This window comes from Danio rerio, chromosome 25 (genome assembly GCF_049306965.1).
Source record: "Danio rerio strain Tuebingen ecotype United States chromosome 25, GRCz12tu, whole genome shotgun sequence".
NCBI classification, from domain to species: Eukaryota; Metazoa; Chordata; class Actinopteri; order Cypriniformes; family Danionidae; genus Danio; species Danio rerio.
The window spans coordinates 26,030,481-26,052,468 of record NC_133200.1 but is presented as its reverse complement, the minus strand read 5'-3'; the positions used below and the strand labels follow the sequence as shown (position 1 = coordinate 26,052,468).

Sequence of the window (21,988 nt, the reverse complement as noted above, 5' to 3'; positions counted from 1 at the left end):
TCCAGCTGAAATGATTACAAGAGGCAAATTATCATTACAAAGCAGACTGATGATAAATAAAGAGATGCATGGTTTTTATGCTATGCTATGACCTCACAATATTAATTTGTGCCTGGCTTACAATGATGTCTGGATAAACAACAACATTGACAACACTACCATGAGTGCTATTTGATGACTGCAAACTCCTTCGATAACAGTCTAAATCAATTACTCTAAATTAGATTGTTTTAAACAGAGTAGATGTTCATATGTTCCCCCTAAAATATATGACAAGTGCATTAATGTTTTAAAGGGCACCTATTTAACCTTTTTTTGCAAGATGCGAGAATGTGTCTGTAAAGTTTCAACTCAAAATAGTCATTTTATAATTTATTATAACCTCTAGAATATGCCATATTTTCTGTCTGAGTACAATGTAGCTGTTTTTGTAGCCTGTGGCTTTAAATGTAAATGATCTGCTTCTACTGCTTCTACTCCGTTTCCACGTGATCGTCTGATTCTCTTGTGTTACACCAGATAAACAGCAGTCAGGGATAGAGACAGACACGGATGAAGCTGAAATGCAGCTCGTTAATCAAAAATACCAAGTTTAATTCATGTATTTGTGGTGGAGTTTATTCAAGCCTTTCTGAAATGATGAGTCTCACACAATTGCAATTTGTAGTACACTAACACACATATTAGCGTTTACTGACACCATGCGGCCATGGTGATTATAGCGGTTAAGAATTACAAAGCGATTTTACCGTCTTTATTACACACATGCTCTGTTTCAAAAACGTTTTAAACGTATAAAAATCACAGCTCAAAATACTTTTGCGTTACATCAGATAAACAGTAGTCAGTGATAGAGACATATATATTTGTGGTGGGGCTAAGCCAAGCCTTTCTGAAATGATGAATCACACACAAATGCAGTTTGTTAACACACAAATTAGGGGCCTATGTGATTATAGCGGTTAAGAATTACATATGAATTTTACTGTCTTTATTACAAACATGCTCTGTTTCAAAAGCATTTTAAACTTATTAAAATCACAGAGAATTTAAGCAGATATTTTAATCCCAGTTTATTTGCAAAACAATGTTCTGTGCACGTGAGTATACATGTTAATTTTCAAACATGGTGCCTGTCTATCAATTCGGTGGATGGAGAAAACCACACTCCTACATCTCGTTGCGGTGGGCCTCAAAAAAAATGGGATTTAGATTCTATTTTAACATCAAGAACTTAAAAAAAAAGAGACTTGTTGTGTTTATATCACTCCAATGTGACAGTGGATACAAACACACAGTTTTGCCCAACAGCTTACAAACATAATTTATTTCTGTTATAGGTGCCATTTAAAGTGTTTGTTTCCCCAAAAGTAATTATCTGAAAAAAAAAAAACTTAGGAAATCATTAAAAGATTGCTTTTTTTTTTTTTTTTTTTTTTTTTTTGAGGGAACTTACCCTTTAAGGCTTATTTTTTGTTATGATAGACAGATTGATCTGCCTTTTCAAGCATGAAGGTGTCCATTTAGATGTTTTAATAGCTGAAGGCCAACTGTCCACCTACAGAATTTCCATCTTGAGCCGCTAGACATGAATATTCCTCAAAATATACCTACTAAGAATCTGTGTATGACAACACCTGTCAGACAGAGCATACCTTTATAGCCCTTAGCTGTCCAGCTGAGAGTAATAACTCATCCAACCCCATTTTTACTGATACTCCTGAGATTGACTTGCTTGACAAGCACCTGCTTCAGAAATAATGGTCACATATAACGATTTGTATGGTAGCACCCCTGCTACCCCTTAGCGGTAATAAGAGTCACAGGGAGATCATTTACGAATCTTATATCAGCACAAATGCACTTTCTCTGCTTCTAGTGTTTGACTTTCTGAGTGCACAACTGTGTTATATGGTTTTTATGTGCCACTGGAGAAAGTTTAGAATTAGATTTCAGCCCGTGTAATGGTTTCTGTAGGTTACCGCTGTGCTGGATCTTACTGTTATCTCTTGTTTTGAGGGGGTTTGATGTCTTGTCTATTAGTAGTGGTAATCGTCATGTTTGGCTTTTTGTTGAAAAATTTGGTCACAATGGGTGTCTTGCCTTCTGGACTAATAAAAGGCTTTCTGTTTCTTGTCAATCATATCTTTCCTACCAAAAAGGGCCAATATAAATTTGAAAGGGCACAGAAGTTCTAATAAAGATCCAACCTTTAAGCTGACGTGTGCATTCCAGGCATCTGCAGTGCAGTGTTGCCATGTATTTTCAATATAAAGTAGCTAAGTTCTGCTCAAAAAGTTGCAATATGACACTAGATAACACCATGTGTAAATCTGCATATTGCTGACATCATAAAGTTCAACTGTATCTGCTCATGATTTAGTGGTTGATCTTTAGCCATACAAAAATGAATGATTTTTTAAAAGGAGACATGGCACCAAATCCAACATAGGCTCATTGGGGATACAGTACATACCCCTGTCTACATTTCTGTAGAGCACGAATTATGTAGCCAGAGGTGCATTTTGTCTTAAAAACAATTGCTAAGGGGCAGTATGATGCTGCTGATGGCTTCTGCTTATTTTTGCATGTATCATCTGGCCGCTTACCTCTGTGTGCATGGCTTTTTCCAGTGTTACCAGTTTTCTCGTTGCTCACTGTGTATGTCAGTGGGTTTGGGAGGTGGAGCGGAGTTGACCTCGACAACCAGGTTCAGGTCCAGCAAAGAATAGTACCAGAAACCGGGTGAAACAAAATGTAAAAAAAAAAATTAAATTAAATAAGTGAACAACGGGCTGAAAAAGTGTTGAAATCACGTGGCAATAATGGTTTTTCTTTTTCTAGATTGCTTTTGAAAACACTATCGGTTGGTTGTAGGGAAGGGGGTGGGTGGGTTGTTCAGTGAGTCAGTCAACGGCAAGCTGGATTGGTCAGCTGAAGTGTACACTACCTGACAAAAGTATTATCTTTGATTCCAGTTCTAAGAGCAACAAGTAATAAATTGACTTCTAGTTGGTTATTTGCAAAAATGGCAGAGGGTAGATTTTTATGATGAATCGTGTTTAGTGAAGAAAAAGTCATGATTTGGGGTTACATTCAGTATGAGGCTGTGTGAGAGATCTTCAGAGTGGATGGCAACATCAACATCCTAAGGGTATCAAGACATGTGTGCTCCCCTTGCATCACAAACTACAGGAGTGGGCAAATTCTTCAGCAGCATAGTACTCTTTGTCATACTTTAACCTCCACATCAAAATTCCCGAAAGCAAAAAAGTTTAAAATGCTTTAGGATTGGCTAGCCCAGTCACCAGGCATGAACATTATTGAGCATGTCTATTGTAAGATGATGAAGGCATTGATAAAGAATTCGAAGAATCTTGATGAACTCTGACAGTCATGCATAAAAGCTTGCTTTGCCATTTCAGATGACCTTTATTAATAAGTTATTTGAGTCATTGCAGAGATGTATGGAGGCAGTCTTCCAAGCTCATGGGGTCATACACAATATTATTATTTTTTTCACTGCACCATGGCTTTATATTCTATACTGTAAATTATTTCAGTTAAGTGATTTTTTTTTCTAAGCTAGACCTTACTGTCCTAATTAAATCATTCAAAATGAATGATCATATTCTATTTTGGTAAAATGAGCCTATTTTAGAGGCCAATAATAAGTCAATTCTGATACCAAATGATCAACTAGAAATCAAGTTATTATTTTATTGTTCCTAAAATTTGGATAGACGACAAGACTTTTGTTAGGTAGTGTATGTTGTGTTTTCTGGTGAATATATGCAAGAAGAGGATGCAGAAGTTTACACAGCAGCTTCTGGTGGATTTGCAAATACAAAATCCGCAAGAAGGCGTAACTTTGGTCACGTATATCCCTATCCCCTGAAATGTAGACCTAATTATGTATCTACAGTGAGTCTGGGTTGACCAAAACCCACCTCTAATCCCAACTATCTATAGTAAGTATATAAGTCAGAAAATTTTGAATTGGTGTGAGAAAGTGTTGGACATGTCGCTAAATATTGCGACAAAGTTGGCAACACTGCTGCTGTGTGGTCATCCCCCTACCCTACAATGGTCACAATTTGGTCACAATAGTAGCACTCTCCCAAATATTTAGCTATTTTCACTGCAGTTATTCCTTTCTTTGAGATAAATTGCAGAAGGTTGTTTTAGACTAGAAATGTTAAGTATTTGTTAATGTGTTAGTTCTGTGCAGATAGTTTAGCATTCAGCATTCTGACATGAGGCTGGTTGGAAATTGTGTCCAACTTGGTGCGGATGCCACATCTCTGTGATGTACAGTTGAAGTCTGAATTATAAGCCCCCATGTTTGATTTTTTCCCCTAATTTCTGTATAACGGAGGGAAAATTATTTCAGCACATTACCAAACATAATAGCTTTAATAACTTATTTCTAATAACTGATTTATTTTATCTTTGCCATGATGACAGTAAAAAATATTTTATTAGATATTTACTAGACACTTCTATACAGCATAAAGTGACATTTAAAGGCTCAACCTACTGTAGGTTAATTATGTTACCTAGGCAGGTTAGGATACTTGGGCAAGTTATTGTATAATGATGGTTTGTTCTATAGACTATTGAAAAAATATATAGCTTAAAGGGCTAATAATTTTGACCCTAAAATGGTTTCAACAAAATTAAAAGGGGGCTATTATTTCTGACTTCAATTGTATACCATTAAAGAGTGCAAAGATTCTGGTTTTATATATGCCTCTTTGTTTCAACTCCCTCCCCGACTGCTAAGGCAAATATCACCAGGAATGTAAATTAGCTAACTTCAAATAACCAGCATGTAGTAAAGTTAAAGCGCTACTAAACATGTAAACATACATGTTTTGTAATTACACTCTTTCATAATTGGACCGCTGTGAACAGCATGCAGTAAAGATCGCTAATGTACTGCTGCGTGTGCCGCCTGCTGCTCTTTATACATCACAATAATGTAAAGCTTGTTTGAGTGCTAATTGGGCCTATGGATCAGGGTGATATATGGTGGAAAAGGAACAGAGGACTGGCTAACTAAATAAATGTACAACAGAAGAGTTGGTAATAAATAGTCCCTGCTGGTGGTATTAGCTCTTGTTTTTGTTTTTTGTTTTTTTTAATTGGTGTTTATTTGTTGATTTATTAATTATACATTGTACATTTTTAAATATATAGTGTGTTAATAAAAAAATCATTTATACTGTTTGCCTATTCAGTTCATTGATATATAAATTTAAAAATATTGAATTAATTATGTTTTTATTTTAACCCTGTAAATAAAAATGTTTGTTTGTTCATTTGTTCGTTCACCCATTCATACTTGTAAAAAAAATTCATCATTTTATTTAATTAAAGAACTTTGTCCATTCACTTTATAATTTTATTTTATACATCCATCCATCAATTCATCCATTTATCCATCTATCCATTCATTCATCTGTCCATCATCCATCCATCAAGTTTTTTTTTTTTTTACCTTTTTAATAAATGGCAGTTTAGAGATGACAGAAATGGGGTAGGATGAGATGGGTTCAGATAGTTAGTGGGATTTAGACAAGTGGGACATGTTTCTGGAACAACATTCCAATCAAACAATAGGAATTAAGTACACTCTTAAAAGAAACGGTTCTATATAGAACCAAAAATGGTTCTATCAAGCGCTTCATATATGGAACCCCAAAAAGGTTCTAAATAGAACCATTTAAAGGGTTCATTAAATAGAACCCCAAATGGTTCTTTTACTCTTGAAATGATTTCTATCAAGCGCTTCATATATGGAACCCCCAAAAGGTTATAAATAGAACCATTTAAGGGTTCATTAAATAGAACCCCAAATGGTTCTTTGAATTCAAGTTACATGGTTCTATTTAGAACCATTTGAGGGTTCTTTATTTATTATTGAATTAATGTTATTTATTATTGAATAAAAAATAAAACCAATGCAGAAAATTCAAATTGTTTAAATTTATTCAATTTACTTCACAAAATAAGTTTTAGATAATATTTGAAATTGCACCTCTGCGTACTTTGTATAAGATCTACCTCTAAACATTATACATTTTTACTATTTAATTAGTAAACATAATTAACAGCTTAATGGCATTCAACAATCTAATTCTAATGATTTCACTTATTAATAAACATTTGTAAGCTCGCTTACTGATTGAACAAATACAAAACTTAACTTTCAAACATCTCTAAAATGATGAAAAATGTATTACAATTTAGATAAAAACAATACACAAACATCTATTAAAAAACACTACAATTTCAACAAGTTGACGGTACATGTATGTATTGGTCATGGCAACATCCATTTTTATAAATAATTTTCAATAAAAGTTATTGAAGAAAGAGCTTAATCGCACACAAAACTTTGCAAAATGATTAGACAAAACATTGAGAACAGCCATTCCACAACCTGTAACATGTCCATGTTTGCCGGCCTCTCTTAAAACGTAAATAGTTTTGTCCATGGGTGGCACAGTGGCTCACTGGTTAGAACTGTCACATCACAGCAAGAAGGTCACTGGTTCGAGTCCTGACTGTGTCAGTTGGTGTTTCTGTGTGAAGTTTGCAAGTTCTCCCAGTGTTTGTGTGGGTTTCCTCTGGGTGCTCCAGTTGCCCCCACAGTCCAAAGGCATGCGTACGGTATTGGTGAATTGGCCACAGTGAGTGAATGTGTGCATGTGTATGAGAAAGTGTATGGGTTTTTCCCAGTGCTGGGTTGGCTGGAAAGTGAAGATTAATTGCTAATTCATTCTACTGTGGTGCCTCTGATAAATGAGGGAGCAGAAGGATAGTGAGCGAGTGTTGGCCATCGTAATGCTGACACTTCAAGCCTTGACTGAATCAGGAGAGCTGTTAGGACCTTTGGATTTCTGTAAAACAATATTTCAATGCTGAGTACTTCCTTCTTTCCTTCCCTTCTATTGGGCCATTTATTTTAAAGATGTTTCTGTGTTCTTCACTAAGTCCTTATATGCAGCATCCTGAATTAAAACATTTTGTTTACTTTGTGTAAGTTTCCAAGTGACACATTTTCAGAAATACAAGTACTTTAAAGTCATCAAAAATACAGAAATACAGTGTAGACAGCTGTAATATATTTTCAATTTAATCTGCACTTCATTTGTTACAGAATTTAATGAAATTGACATTTCTGAGTGACCTCAATTCAGTATGAACATTAAATAAAACAATAAAATTAGAATAAGAACAAAACAAAATAACTGTATATCAAATAACATACATCATATTCGGCAGATACTTTTATCCAAAGGGACTTAGATTGTGTTTAATCTATACATTTATTAATATGTGTGATCTGGAACACATTTGGCATTGCTAATGCCTTGCTTTACCAAATGAGCTTTAAAATGTCATATGCACAGATTTTTCATATCTATTTGGCACACAATGTAACAGTGTTTGGTTACTCACAAGCTGTGGCACTCCAAGAAGAAGAAACTGCTCCATTAGTTTTGCAGACCCCTCCATAATCTGCGCTCTGGAAAATAGTGTTTCATTTGGTTCTTGACTTATTCGTAAACGGTGTCGCATTCTAGGTCCATCACAATCTGAGGTAGGAAGACAGCATTTGTAGAATGTGTAAATATAAATTTAAATCACAGAATTAATCTTGACATAAAATGTGTTGAAATTAACTTACCTTGTGTTAAGTCCCTCAGAGTCCAGTTCACTTCCTTTTGATCCCATCATTATGAGCTCACCACTGAAATCCTTTAATTTTTACATTTATTTTAAAGACATTGCAACAAGGAATCCTGTAGGCAAATTTACACCTTTCAATACATATTTCTTCTCTGCAGGACTTTTTTTAAGCAACGACCTTAATATTCTCACTGTATTAAAACAGCAGTAGTAAGTAATAGAATGTTTTTTGTGATAAATATATTATTTCAGTACACAACAACCAACAAGTCTGAATTATGCATGTTATAAAATACAATACTTTACCAGGTGTGCTTGAAGAGGATGTCAAACAATTATGGATGTGACGTGTTTTTATTTAAGCTGGGATCCTTCTTCTTCAAAGCTACTTGTGTGCAGCAGATCAAATTTGGAAACTTAATATGGGTCCCATGACACTTTTCTGTAATGATAAATACAATCTTGAAGTCTTTTATAATATTTATTTCATTTTACTGACCACAATACATTTTGTTTGGATTTTAAAACAATGAAACCAAGCACAAGTTTTATGATGCAGTTCAGTTTCCAGGCTGTTTGAAGAAAAAAAAATATACATAAAAATATTTATTTTAAACTTATTTTGCACTATATATATATATATATATATATATATATATATATATATATATATATATATATATATATATATATATATATATATATATAATTTCACAATAAATTTATTCTGCATTTTTGTGTCTTTTCTAAATAAGACCTGATCTTTCATCTATGGATTGTTAAAATATGTTTGGCTTTTTAAATGTTTCAATAATATTCAGGGGCGGACTGGCCATAGGGAGAGCTTGCCACCGTGACTGGCCTCCCGCGCGTGCACAGACTCGGGCACGAATCTGCCTGTGCGGGCACGAGCGGTGCACTGCTATCTTGCGGTTTTATGCAGACTAGCGGGAACGTCTAAAAAGCGGGCAGTAATGTCCACTACTTTGCAGAGTTTAGCTCAATCACTGATACAACACACACGAACCAAGCTAAAAGTGAGCGTTTGTTCAAGGTTGGAGCTAAAAACGACACGAAAAACACAATGAAATCGGCTCAAATCTAACGTTAGTTAATTTTAAAATAACGTGCACATGCTTCATTCACGCTCTCTCGAAGCTCGCCTTCAAATAACACAGCTGTGTACTGTTATCGGTAATTTAATTAGTAGTACTGACAAACAAGTATAGCGATATTGTAACTTATTTCGAATAAAAAGCAGAACAAATTCAACTTAACAGATTTCTGAACCGAAGGGTGAGGACCGAGGTCATCAAGCACAGTGTTTATCCATATTAACGCTAAAGTTGCCCCCTTTCAATCTGTATCACCATATAACACGAGGGATTTTCTTTCAAATAACCTTACTTCATAATACAAAATATTTCACTATATATATTAAATTTACTAACATACCTGAATGATGAAGCTGAAATAGTGGACTTCTCCTTTCGAAAAAATTAACCTTCTCTCGAGGCTCTTCACCACTGGCCCATGACGATGTCCTTGTCAATGACTGACGTCACCAGAGGGCTTTTTTATGATTATTAGTTTCAAATAAATTATTAAACCATAACAACATGTTACTGCACAGTCTAAATAAATTGGTCATTTTATTTATTTCACAAAATAATTTGTCAAAAATGTTAAACATAAACTAGGCCTAAACTAAGTTATATGCTATTGTACAAACCTGCATAAAAAAAAATCCCATCATAATGTACACTGATTAAGTTTTTGACCACAGCATTCGTTTTATTAGGTTTTGACTCAAAAAGCTTTGTCTCTCTGTGTTATAACTTATAATTAATTCATAATCTTTACTACATAATTATGTTATGATTCAAAAATTATAGAACTATTTTAATTAAAAAGGTTCTTTGCAGTCAAAGGGTTCTAAATGGAACCATTTTTTGGGTAAAAGGTTCTACTGGCCAAGTATAGAACCCCAAGGTTCTATATAGAACCTTAAGGAACCTTTTTTTTAAGAGTGTAATATGATTACAGTTTAAGCTATGTTTAGACTTGTGATTGGGTTTATGTACTTTTACATGATTATTATCCAGCTATTTTTCTTCTCTGATTATGGGAACAATTTACAGTTATGATTGGGTTTAGGGTAGGGAATAGATATGGATTACATTTTCAAACAAAAATTATGTTCTAGGATCAACATAGATGTTAATTCAGGATCACATTTTACTTGGCAAAATCACACCCACTGGGTTCAGATTTACTATAGAGGAGCTTCTGTTGCCAGTTTATAGGCACCAAAAACCAACCTTGACCTGTCTCTGGCCATTTATTTTTCAGCTGCAAGAATAAATAAAGCAAACCTTATGCATTCAGATGTTAAACAGATACTGTTTATGAAGTTTTTTATAGCAGGGGGCACTTAAGCCAGAACTGCTGTTTTGACGGTACCCATGAAAATTAAATGAAGCAACATTTAAATGCAGATCTGTATCATCAAACAACACAAAACCATGTGCACAAAATTTTAAAACTATCACAGGGCAAATAAAGATCTTACAGTTGACTAGGGGAAACATTCAGTGCCTTCAGTGGCCAATATAAACCTGATACTATCAAAAACATCAGGGAATGTTTTATTACAGCAAATAAACTAACACGCAGTTTGTTTTTCCCTTTTTTCCATTAACCTGCAGAGAAGAGGGGTTCAAATTAACCTTGTTACTATTTAATTAGGAAAATTTATAGTCAACCACTAATCAACAAACTGTTCAGGGGAGAATATGATATCTAGGTCATATTAATGTGTCAGAAAGTGACTTTAAAGAGTCATTATGGATGTGGCTGTTGTGACAGCTAATAAACCCTATCTCTGCAGACTGTCTCATGAACATTGTTGTGGTATGAATCTTTTTATGCTCCGTTTTATTAGCTCATGTGAGATTTGAGTTCATAAATGTGTTTTATTTTTATGTCCACTTTGTGTCACTTTCATGTAGTATTTTCAAAGTTTTTAGCAGGTAACTTTTCTCTTAAACAGATGAACAATTATCTTCTAACTATTTTTGGGGATATGAGTTTTATGGCTGATATCGATAACCGATAGCTCCTCAGACTTGGAGGCCGATAGCTGATATATATAGGCTGATAATTATAAATATTTCAAAATGTTATATTTTTATAATATATTGAACTGCTCTTATGAACTGAATAGTCTATACTCAAAGCAAAAAAACTTTAATTTCAAAACCGCAAGGTGATTATATAGACCTATATTCACGATTACACATAAATCAGCATGCAAAAAAAAAACTATTTCCTTTTCATCAAAGCAAATTAACATGCAACTTGAATGTTGCATACAAATAATAGGTTAAATAACAAAATGGGATTTAATCAACAAGCAAGTTAAATATAGTTTAAATAAGACGAAAATGCTCAAACTAGCTCAAATGTTCTTGAATAAAACATGTTACAGTGATGTACACATGTACAAATATGTCATGGCCGAAAAGCCTTTTTTAGAGGTGTTTTTTAGAGCCACCATACAAGCGAACAGCTAAATTCAGATTGTATTACTTTAGAAAATGCGGCATAGATCTTCCTTTGGCATTTTAGATTCTTTAAATACATGTAGGTGCTGCTTGTCGATCTGACAATGCTTATATGTTCGTTCTTACTGGCAATTGCGGGAAAAATGATCGATGAAAAGTTTATGATAACCCGCAGATTTATGATAAAGGGTGCATATTTGACCTCAGAGTCAGATTTTAATATAAAACCTGAGCTTTGAGCAGATGACTTTACAGACAAACACAGAGCATAATGTAAAAACAGACTTAGGCGGTAAGTTGAGAGCCCCTATGCTGGATTCACAATTCTGAACAAGTTTCGCCCACGCGTGTGCGAGGCAGGCAGTTTTGTACAATTACATAATCTATTGGCTTAAAGATATCGGCCTAATTTAGACATCGGATCGATAACAATATTCCTAAAAATAGCTTTATCGGCTGATAACTATATGGCGGCCGATATATCATGCAACCCTATTTGTTATATATATTAGGCTGCTAAAGAATATTTAGCCATAGCCATCCATCCATCCATTCAATCCATCCAACCATCCGACATACAACCATCCAACCAACCAACCATACAACATTTTAAACAACCAACATACAACCATCCAACCAACCATGCAACATTCCGACCATCCATCCAACCAACCAACCAACCATCAAACCAGCCAGCTAGCAACTCAAAAATTCAACAAACCACCCACCCATAACTCTTTAATCCTACAACCCACCCACCCATAACTCAAAAATCCTACACTTGTTTATTTAATTTAAATGTTTTTTTTTTTTTTTTTTTAAATGTTTTTTTTTTTAAATGCATAGGGTTCAGTTCATACTTGTTTGGCTATTTGAATAAGCATGGTAGTCTAACCTCAGTGCACACCAAACAAGGAGACCAAGACTACTAAAGGGTTAGAAATTGTTCCATAATGTTCATAAGCTCAACAGAAACGTGGGATGGCTTTATTACTCATCACTGTACTCTGGCAAACAGAGGCTTTTTGTTGTGGGAATCTACTGAAGAAAGAAGTTTTCAAAGGAATTTGTATTTTGTAACCACTGCAATACACTCATAAGAGACGTGTCTTCTTGTTTTAAGTTGTGTTTGTGAAGGAGAAATTCCTCATTCTGTTTTGACTTCTTCACAGATTCTTAACTGATAAAAATACCCTACGTAGATGCAAATATAACAATAAAAAAATTTAAAACAGAAACAAAAAACAGAACAAAAATTATTGTTTGCATCAAACTAGAGAATTAAACTAAAAGTTTGGGTACAGCTATTCACACTTGGAAATACACGTGGAAATACAGTAGCTATTAAAAGCAGTTCATGAATAATCACTTTTTATACTATGTAAAGAGCAATGCAACTGACTCTTGAAGGTAATAGGAGATGAGACTCAACTAATAAGTTAGGAGATAAGCACAAACCTGTCAGACCATGCGCAGTGTTGCAGAGCGGGTTTTTCCATCTTTATAATAGCAAAAGTGCGTTCTGACACGCCCTTAATGCGTTTGCGCCTTCGTCTGACATGTTCAATACCTATTTTCCCTGCTGTATATTATTTTGTAGCAAAAACAAAATTTTTCCAGCATAGGTTGGTGGCAAAAGTTAAGCCATTTATTTCTAAAAAAAAAAAAAATTTAAATCGTAAAACATGCTTTAATCTTCTCTCGGTTAGACTACTGCAACTCTTTATTCATTGGTCTACCTCAGTCAACACTCTCTCAGTTACAGTTGGTCCAAAATGCACCTGCCAGTTTAATAACAGGAACTAAGAGATCATATCTCCCCTGTCCTTGTCTTATTGCACTGGCTTCCTTTAAATTCAGAGTTGATTTTAAAATCCTTCTTTTCACTTATAAAGCATTGCACAATTCTGCCCCGGCCTATGTCAGTGAACTTATTAGGCCTTATACTTGTAGCTTGTAGAATGTTAAGATCCCATGACCAGTTTCTTTTGTCTGTCCCTCGGTCTCGCTGTAAATCAAAGAGTGATCGAGCTTTCTGTGTCGCGGCCCCAAGGCTCTGGAAAAGTCTCCCTCTGAACATCAGGATTGCTACTTCATTGGATGCTTTAAAATCTAATTTATAGACTTATTTTTTCTCTCTTGCCTTTGAGTGACGCATGCATGTTATTTTATTTGTATTTTAGTATTACCTTTATACATATAAGTTGAAGTCTAAATTATTAGCCCCCTTCAAATTTTTTACTTTTTTAAAAATATTTTCCAAATGATGTTTAACAGAGCAAGGACATTTTCACAGTTTGTCTGATAATATTTCTTCTTCTGTAGAAAGTCTTATTTGTTTTATTTTGGCTAGAATAAGCTATATTTTTTCTCAATAATTTACAGTACAAACCATAGCTATACAACAACTTGCCTAATTACCCTAACCTGCCTAGTTAACCTAATTAACCTAGTTAAGCCTTTTAATGTCACTTTAAGCTGTACAGACATGTCTTGAAAAATATCTAGTAAAACATTATTTACTGTCATCATGGCAAAGATAAAATAAATCCATTATTAGAAATGAGTTATTTCTTACATTTTAAATACCAGTTTTAATTATTTTATTTATTTTTTGTTTATTTTATTGTAAAGCACTTTGGATCAACTATGGTTGTATAAAATTGTGCTCTATAAATTAAGTTTGCCTTGCCTATGTTCTTAGCATTTTTAAAAAGAGTTGTAATTATAGTATTTTCAGGAAATGCCTTTGAAATCAAAACGGACGTTTTTCCTTCCACCCAGTGTCCTTCCAGTGTTTAAAGGACAATTAATGAATGAATGAAAACAGTATGTTATAATATAATAATAATTAAAAATGGCTGGTTATATCTGCCAGCATAAGCTGGGGGTGGGGCCACAAATCTGAGAGTGAAGTTTAGAAATCTGTGGGAATGGATGTGATAAGAAAAATGGCAACGACATCATCATCATCATCATCATCAACAACAACAACATTATTTTTAGCAAAAGCTGCAATAGAACATGGGTCAATTGCATCAAAATGCCCTGTTATACATCTTTCTCTCCATACACCACTATTGCTATGGTAAGTCAGTGGTCAGTTTTGTCATTTTGCCTGTTTAATCTGACACAGGTGGGTGGAGTCAGTGCAGTGTTTCTCATTGCATTGTGTGCGCGCATATTTAATGGATATTTTCTAATGGGAATGTGATTCAAAATCTTTGACACAGTGTCATCTTGCTTCACACTGTGAAAATCTGGGCAGAAAATTAATTAAAAAGAAGGTTTTCGTATTCATTTTGAAGGTCGGAAGCAGCTCCTGTGTCCACCTGTGGTCAGATGAGTGCTTGGACCCTGACACTGCAGGCATCTGTTATCACAGGGGCTTGTAGACTAGATAATAGTGGGAAGAAACAGATAATTGAAAAGGATCACATAGACACAACCAGTTTTGAGTTGCTGAAACATAATGTTATGCATAATGAAGCTCACTCCGTCATGGCACAGTTTCTCATATCTCATATGAATGTTTTATTTTCTTCCTCTTTGTGCTTTTGTACAGTCATAGAGACCTGAAGCCAGAAAACTTGTTGCTGGATGAGAAAAATAACATCAGGATAGCAGACTTCGGCATGGCATCCCTACAGGTGGGGGACAGTCTGCTGGAAACTAGCTGTGGGTAAGTGAAACAATAATGATAGTCACTGCATACCATTTGTCATTGAATTATACTAAATTAAATATGATGCATAATAGTCAGTCATACATAATGCAGTAAACAGACCATCTAAAATCCATATTCAGATATTATTGTATATAGCATACAGTGCTTTCCACACATAGCCTTTACTTGGGTGGGCCGCCCAGGTATATTAAAGGTGCAGCAAGTGATTGTCTTCAGAAACATTTTTTGTTGTGCTGGTTGAAAGTCTCTTCACAGTCCAATAGTAATGGTTAAAGTAAATGATCTAAATGTGTTTATATGCATTTGTATATTCTGAATAAGGCATAAAAAAATAAAAAAAATCATCCAATTAAATATTGTCGGGCCGACATCTCCCATAATTCCGATAAGTAGCTCAAACTGTCTGTCAGCAAATGCAGATTTGGACTTCACGCAGATCCGCCATACTTGCCCGCCTGCATGAGCACATGTGCACACGAGACAATCACAGACGCGGTGAAATCAATTGCTGAATTAAAACTTTTAAAAGTTCTGAATCAATATTGGAGTTACTTTATTGCATGCTGGAGGAAGGACGACACCATAGCTGAAGTATTACTGTTAGATAATGTTCTGTTTTAAAACTATTTTAGTCAGGCCGAGCTTATGTTAGATTGTGTTGTGTTATGAATGGCTTATATGCACAGACGTGTTGTTCAGCCACTGAAATCTCCTGGCAAAAGATTGATGTGACTATTTTCAGTTTCATAAGGGGCCTTTGACAGCAGTGATGATGTAGATTTTTATTTAGTTTAACAACAAAACATCAGTAAAAAGCGCTATTCCCTCTAACCTGCCTTATTGAGCTGAAGTAGCTTTTTTATCCACATTGGTTCATTTCTGAACAATGGCAGCCTTCCCATACTGTTTATATTCACTCTGAAATAGCATGTAAGTATGGCTTATTAATAAGTGTAATTCCTGCACGTCGCTGGCCAAACACTAACTAACTGTTACATTTCTGTTACATAACTGGCGAATGACATGAACTAGTGGATTGTCTGCTGTTGTGACCCGTTGCATGCGTTTGCGTTTTTAGGAGCCGTTGCTTTGAATCACAGTCCCTCCTTGCCGTCCAAAGACAATATGCTAAGTATATTTGGTGGTGACACATAAATAATACTATTATTATCATCCTTTTACGTTTTTTTTGTATCCGTATAAGAAGGTCAAACATTCGTGATAAATTGACCAGTGAAAAATCTTCTCTCGCTCTGCATGTTTCCTATACTGCTGGTTCTATGTGTGCACGATCTGTCTCTCACACAGACAATCTCACGTGCTCTGCAGACCAACAAAGATGCACCTTTTCCTCCAAAATGCGTCTGACCGTAGTTTCCGAATCTCGTAATTCCGATCAATTACTTTCGTTTTCTAAAGTTGTTGCAATTTGTATGCGTTTTTGCATTACCTTTTATCGCAGCTGACTGCTGAATCATTTAATAAACAACTCGGATAAACGTTACCATATACTTGGAGAGAACAAAATGACATCTATATGGCTACAAAAAAATATTTGTTAGAAATGGCTAAGCAACTAATTTGCCTTATTTAAAAAATCTACACTTTTTATTTTGGTACTTATAATAATTTTAGCTATATTTTCTATTTTTATATTTTTTTTTCTGAAATTATTTCTCGTTTGCTGTATATTTTATTAAATTAATGATGTTAATATATTACATACTTTATACATATCTAAAAGGCTTTGGTGATACTGTAAATGTCAAGCAAGAGAGTCATGTCAGTGGGTGCGCATGGCTCCTAAATAGCATAAAAAAAGAGAGAAATTGTGGATTTCTTTTATTTCAACAACCTTTTTTAAATAACTTTAGCCCATTAAAAAGTAAAGGTGTATAACAGTGTCATAATAAAAAATATATATATAGTTAAAATTCACATTATTTTTATTGACCATTTATGTGTTGTGGGTAAAAGGTGTGTTTTAATCTGGCTTCCACCGCAAGTATATTTCAAATCTGTGTGAATCACTGTCATATACCGTGTTATAACCTAAATGAGTGTATCCCTCATAGATCTCTCTTTAAATTACCATTTTCCACCAGATGCGTTGTAATGATATACTTGTGCATATACATTAGATTAGTCAGTGCCAAATCCAAAACTGGAACTAACTAAAAATCTAAGATCACAGTCAAAAATCTTAGTGTACACCTATATTAATATTCATTCATTAATATTCTTTTCGGCTTAGTCCCTTTATTAATCAGGGGTCGCCACAGTGGAATGAACCGCCAACTTATCCAGCATGTGTTTTACGCAACGATTGCCCTTCCAGCCACAACTCATTACTAAGGCCCCGTTTACACTAGTGCGTTTAAGTTTTAAAATGGCTTTTTAGAATGAAAACGATATGCATCCACACTCGCGTTTTACCCAGCGTTTCTGAACAGCTCTCCGTCCACACCAAAACGGTGAAAACGCACATCACGTGACCACACACACACTTTGGCAAGCGCTGCAGCCCATCTACCCAGATGAGAGCTCTGCTGGTCGGACTTCTCATCAAGCATCTCCTGCTGGATCTAATCTCACTATATTTATTAAACGTGATATTTCATTCATCTTGTTGTCTTTATCTAACGACATATTCCCTGACTTTGGTCATTGGAATCTATTACTTGTTCTCAGGTAACGTGTTTTGGCCGAGCGCAAAGATAAGTTAATGATTAATGTAACCACGTAGCCTATTCTGTATATTGACTGATCGCTTGCCTTTATTTCCTATAATGTATAAACTTATTGTATGTTATACTTTTATAATGGCCATTATCGATTATTAAAACTTATATTCAGCAAAAGAGAGGGTATGTTTCGTATTTTTACTGAAATTGAAAGGAGGCAGTTGTTATAGACTCCGTTTTGTTATAAATATTCACACAGTGAAGATGACGCTCAGGCAGCACAACGCCTCAACATTTCTGCTGCTAAAAATAGGCAGTTCCTTATCAAGTTTACATTTTATTGTTGAGAAAGTGAAACAACGTAGCCAGGGTGATGTGAATGAAGTTATAAAGTACAATGTTCCCCGTGAAGATTGACGCGTGACCTCGGTATGTTTTCCATATCAAACTGAGAAGAAGAGATGCAGCCTTGATCAAACTTGCGAAGTCTGAACTTACACGGAGAAGATTCAGGACTGAACTGTGTGTTAGGCTACTTAATATTGAGGAAAAGCCCCAATCAGAGAGGCGAATGTCTGCAGCCCCGCCTCCGTTTTCAGATGTCTCCGTCTTTCCCCATCCACACTGAGACGGAGCAGCAGCGTTTCAGAATGAAAACGGCCTCTCCAGCGTACTCTCCTCACCACTTACTCCTGTATGAACAGCTTTTGTGCATGGACTGGTTTACTTAGTTGTTTAATAGGGAGGCGGAGCAGCGCAGGCCAGTAATTGAGTTCGGCAAAGGTAACCAGGTAAAACAAAACCCAAAATAGGAGTGTAAAAGCATATTAAAATGCAAATGCCTGCGATAGCTTTTCTGTTTGCTTTACAAAACACTTATCGATTGGGTTTAGGAAAGGGTAGGTGGGTGGGTCAGTTGCTGATATTTGGCACGACAAGCGAACCGGCAACATGATGAGGACAGTAAGAATAGCAGAAATATACACAGCGAATTTTAGCAATCAAATCAAATCAAATCACTTTTGTTGTCTCATTATCAACAGCACGTGTGCTATGATGAGTGAAAAGCTTAGGTGCTGGTTCCAGACAGTACAAAATACAGACAGTGCAAATAAACTATATCTGTATATAATAACTTTCTATTTGATTGTGACGTCAACTTAATTTGTTTGTAATGCAATAATGTGCATCTTTTGTAAAGCTGCTTTGAAACAATTTGCTTTGAAACAATTGAAACAACTTTTTTATTTTATTTGAACTTTTACACCCCACACAACATGCAATTCACAATACAAAATCAACATTCAGGAAAATTATGTAAACAAATTATAATAAAAATAATAGCAAAAAAAATTTATAACAAATATAACATATAAAATAATACAATACAACAGACAGTCAAATTGACAAGCCTTCAATTTTCCTCTTATGTGCTCTCCAAATATTGCCAAAAGCTACGCCATTTCTGATTAATAGTATGGGTGGAGTGCAGAAGTCTTGCCAACATACCTTTATATGATGCAGTAGAAGTGATTAGCTCAATATAGTCCTTAAAAGAGAGAGTATCTGAGTTCTTCCAATTCCGCAGCACCAGTCTCACAGCAATTATACATCCTGCGATGACTAGCCCAGCCTGTGCTTTAGATATTCCATTCTGTAAAGTAGATCTTTTCTACAGCATACAGTATAGTGTAAGAGCATGTCTATTACCAGAAAAACTAAATTAAAATAATATTTTAATTGAACACATCACATCACATACAGTAAGCTACGCCTACAGAACAGTCTGTTTAGCATTGTGAAAAGGCAAAGCTGAATATCTGTGGTTAAAGTGCCACCCAGCGGTCAAATGCTGCTGGCGCATCAATTACCGGCGTCGCCGCGGTATGAATGGCGGCAAAAGGAACACATTGAAGTAGTAACATCTGTATCACCAAAAAGACAGACTCTTGGGTAATAAGGTAAAGGTTGTCCCAGCCATTTCTCCAGGTTTTGAATAACTCTTGTCCAGAATGGAGCCACCAAATAAAAGTTCCACATTAAATGTAAAAAAGTGCCCACAGAATGACCACATTTCCTTGTCCTATCTTATGCAGTCTTGAAACAATAATCATTGTAAAAAGCGATATACAAATAACTTGAATTGAATATCTCCAATGAGCCTGGGTAGTTAAAAACCATTTTAAATCACCCTGCCACTATTGAATGGTATATAAAGTGTATATACAACTCTTCTGAGTCACCCAGTTGTATCAATGTCAGCCGTCAGCTCCTTGTCAGTCACACAGTTTCCACACAGATTGCTGGAACAGGGAGAACAATCGAGAAAGAGGAGGTTGCTTATTCAGCTATGGGTCATCTGTGACTCTGGGCATGTTCATCCAGGAGTAAAGAATTACCTTGAATCACACTACCAAATTTCACTGTTTATTTTATTACGACTCAAGTGACTCTCCACAATGTGATCTGTCAATTATGGAAAACTAGATGTTCAACTTCAAAAAATAAATCAAATTGTATAAACTATTTGTTAGTCAAATATTTAAGGGGAAGTCATGTTTATTTCTATGGCAATGTAGATTTTTCGATGACATTTTATATGGATAAACAGGAAAAGGATTAAATATTTCATTTTGTGGGACAAACTTCATTATTCAGTCTCAGTGTCACATGAATGCTGATTCTAAATGTTAGATCAATCTATCGTGATGTTTGAGCACAGAAGCAACATGTTTGTTTAGGACGCATTCCAGGGTGAATTTTTTTTATCAGGATTCTTTGATGAATCAAATTAATGGAAACATTACTGCTTAATTAACTGAAATAAAATACATTTAAATTTATATATGCATTAATATATATATTAAGTATACGTAATGCAATTAATCATATGCAAGCTCTTAAGTATTTGGCAGGAAATGCATTTTTAATTTTATTTAATTTGATTCAATAGTAAATGTATTGAATTAATGAATTGTAAATGAATAAATATGCTTATATTTATTGGTCCAGTTTTCCGCTTAATGTCATTGACTGGTTGAGAGCCTGTATAATAAGCTGGATTGAAAGTTTAAAAAATGAGATTTTTTTTTTCTTTTAGTGTAATGCAGATATTCTGTCACATCATAGTGTTATCCATTGTGCTGCATGACATTATTATGGTATAGAATTAATTGTAGCCTTAGTTATATTTCAGATAAATTTAATAGCTAACACAGACAATTATGAATTGGAATAAGGCCCAATTCTCCACTCCAAAATACCCTTCCTGATTACAATATTTATGTTGGAAACAGACAGTATTAAGTTACAAGCAATAACTGTTGGGTTCAAGTATTTACTGATCACAATATTAAGTTTATTAAATGTAAAAATGAAAATTGCAACAGTATATACAAAGTGTATTTTTTTTTATAATTGATTAACATTAATAATTTCAATAAATATTATTGAAATTATTTTAATTGTACACTGTTAATGATTTTTGTAAATTGCACAGTATTTAACTGTAATGTGAACTCATGCAGTAAACTTATGCTGTATGTTACTGTATTTTAAAGTTGCATTGTGAAAATGACTGTATATATTACAGTAAAGATAGACAATACTGTAAACACATATGCAGCAAAATAAATGATGCTTTAAATGTAAGTACAGTATTTTTGCTGTAATTGACAGTAATTTAGTGGCAGATTGTTACACTACAACACACTGTTAACATTTTTTTTTTTCAAATTGCACTGTATTCAACTAATTTGTTCTGTATTTTGTTGTAGGATATTTATGCAGTATATTGCTTTATTTTAAAATTGCATTTTGAAAATGACTGTATTTTACAGTAAAGATAGACAATACTGTAAATGTACAGCAAGATAAAAGGTGCAGTAAGTGTAAGTACAATATTTTAGCTGTATTTGATTTACAGTAAGTTACTGGCAGAATTCTACACTACAACTACACTGTTAACAGTTTTTTTTATTTTTTTTTTTATAAATGACAGTAATTAACTAATATGTATTTTACTGTGGGACATTTATGCAGTATATTGCCATCTTTTAAAGTTGCATTGTGAAACTTACTGTATATTTTACAGTAAAGATAGACTATACTGTAAATACAAATGCAGCAAAATAAATGGTGCTGTAAGTACAGTATTTTGCTGTAATGGATTTACAGTAAATTACTGGCAGACTGCTACACTACAAATACACTGTAAACACTTTTTTTAAAATAAATTACCTAGTATTTAACTGTAATATAAACTGTATTTTACTGTAGGACATTTATGCAGTGTTACTGTATATTATAGTTGTATTGTGAAAAATACTGTATATTTTACAGTATAGATA

General features: G+C 34.4%; 1 protein-coding gene and 1 long non-coding RNA gene across 17 annotated transcripts in view; one reads left to right on the top strand and one right to left on the bottom strand.

The window, feature by feature from the left end:
* Nucleotides 1-21,988, top strand: part of brsk2a (BR serine/threonine kinase 2a) — a 324,106-nt gene that overhangs the window by 218,666 nt on the left and 83,452 nt on the right. For all 15 annotated transcript variants that reach the window (XR_012400417.1, XR_012400416.1, XM_073943185.1 and 12 more), the window contains exon 5: nucleotides 14,833-14,949. Coding sequence is in view for 13 of the 15 variants with exons in the window: in XM_073943185.1 (XP_073799286.1) it covers nucleotides 14,833-14,949 (117 nt within the window). In the remaining 2 variants the exon portion in view is untranslated. The remainder of the gene's footprint in view (nucleotides 1-14,832; nucleotides 14,950-21,988) is intronic.
* Nucleotides 5,979-9,229, bottom strand: LOC141380973 (uncharacterized). Of its 2 annotated transcripts, XR_012400426.1 has the most exons (5): nucleotides 9,157-9,229; nucleotides 8,008-8,143; nucleotides 7,700-7,814; nucleotides 7,471-7,607; nucleotides 5,979-6,908 (listed from the first exon to the last, which is right to left on the bottom strand). It is a non-coding gene; the product is annotated as an uncharacterized lncRNA (long non-coding RNA). The 2 variants fall into 2 exon arrangements; XR_012400427.1 differs by lacking the exons at nucleotides 5,979-6,908; nucleotides 7,471-7,607; nucleotides 7,700-7,814 and adding an exon at nucleotides 8,238-8,273 and having other exon boundaries at nucleotides 8,059-8,143.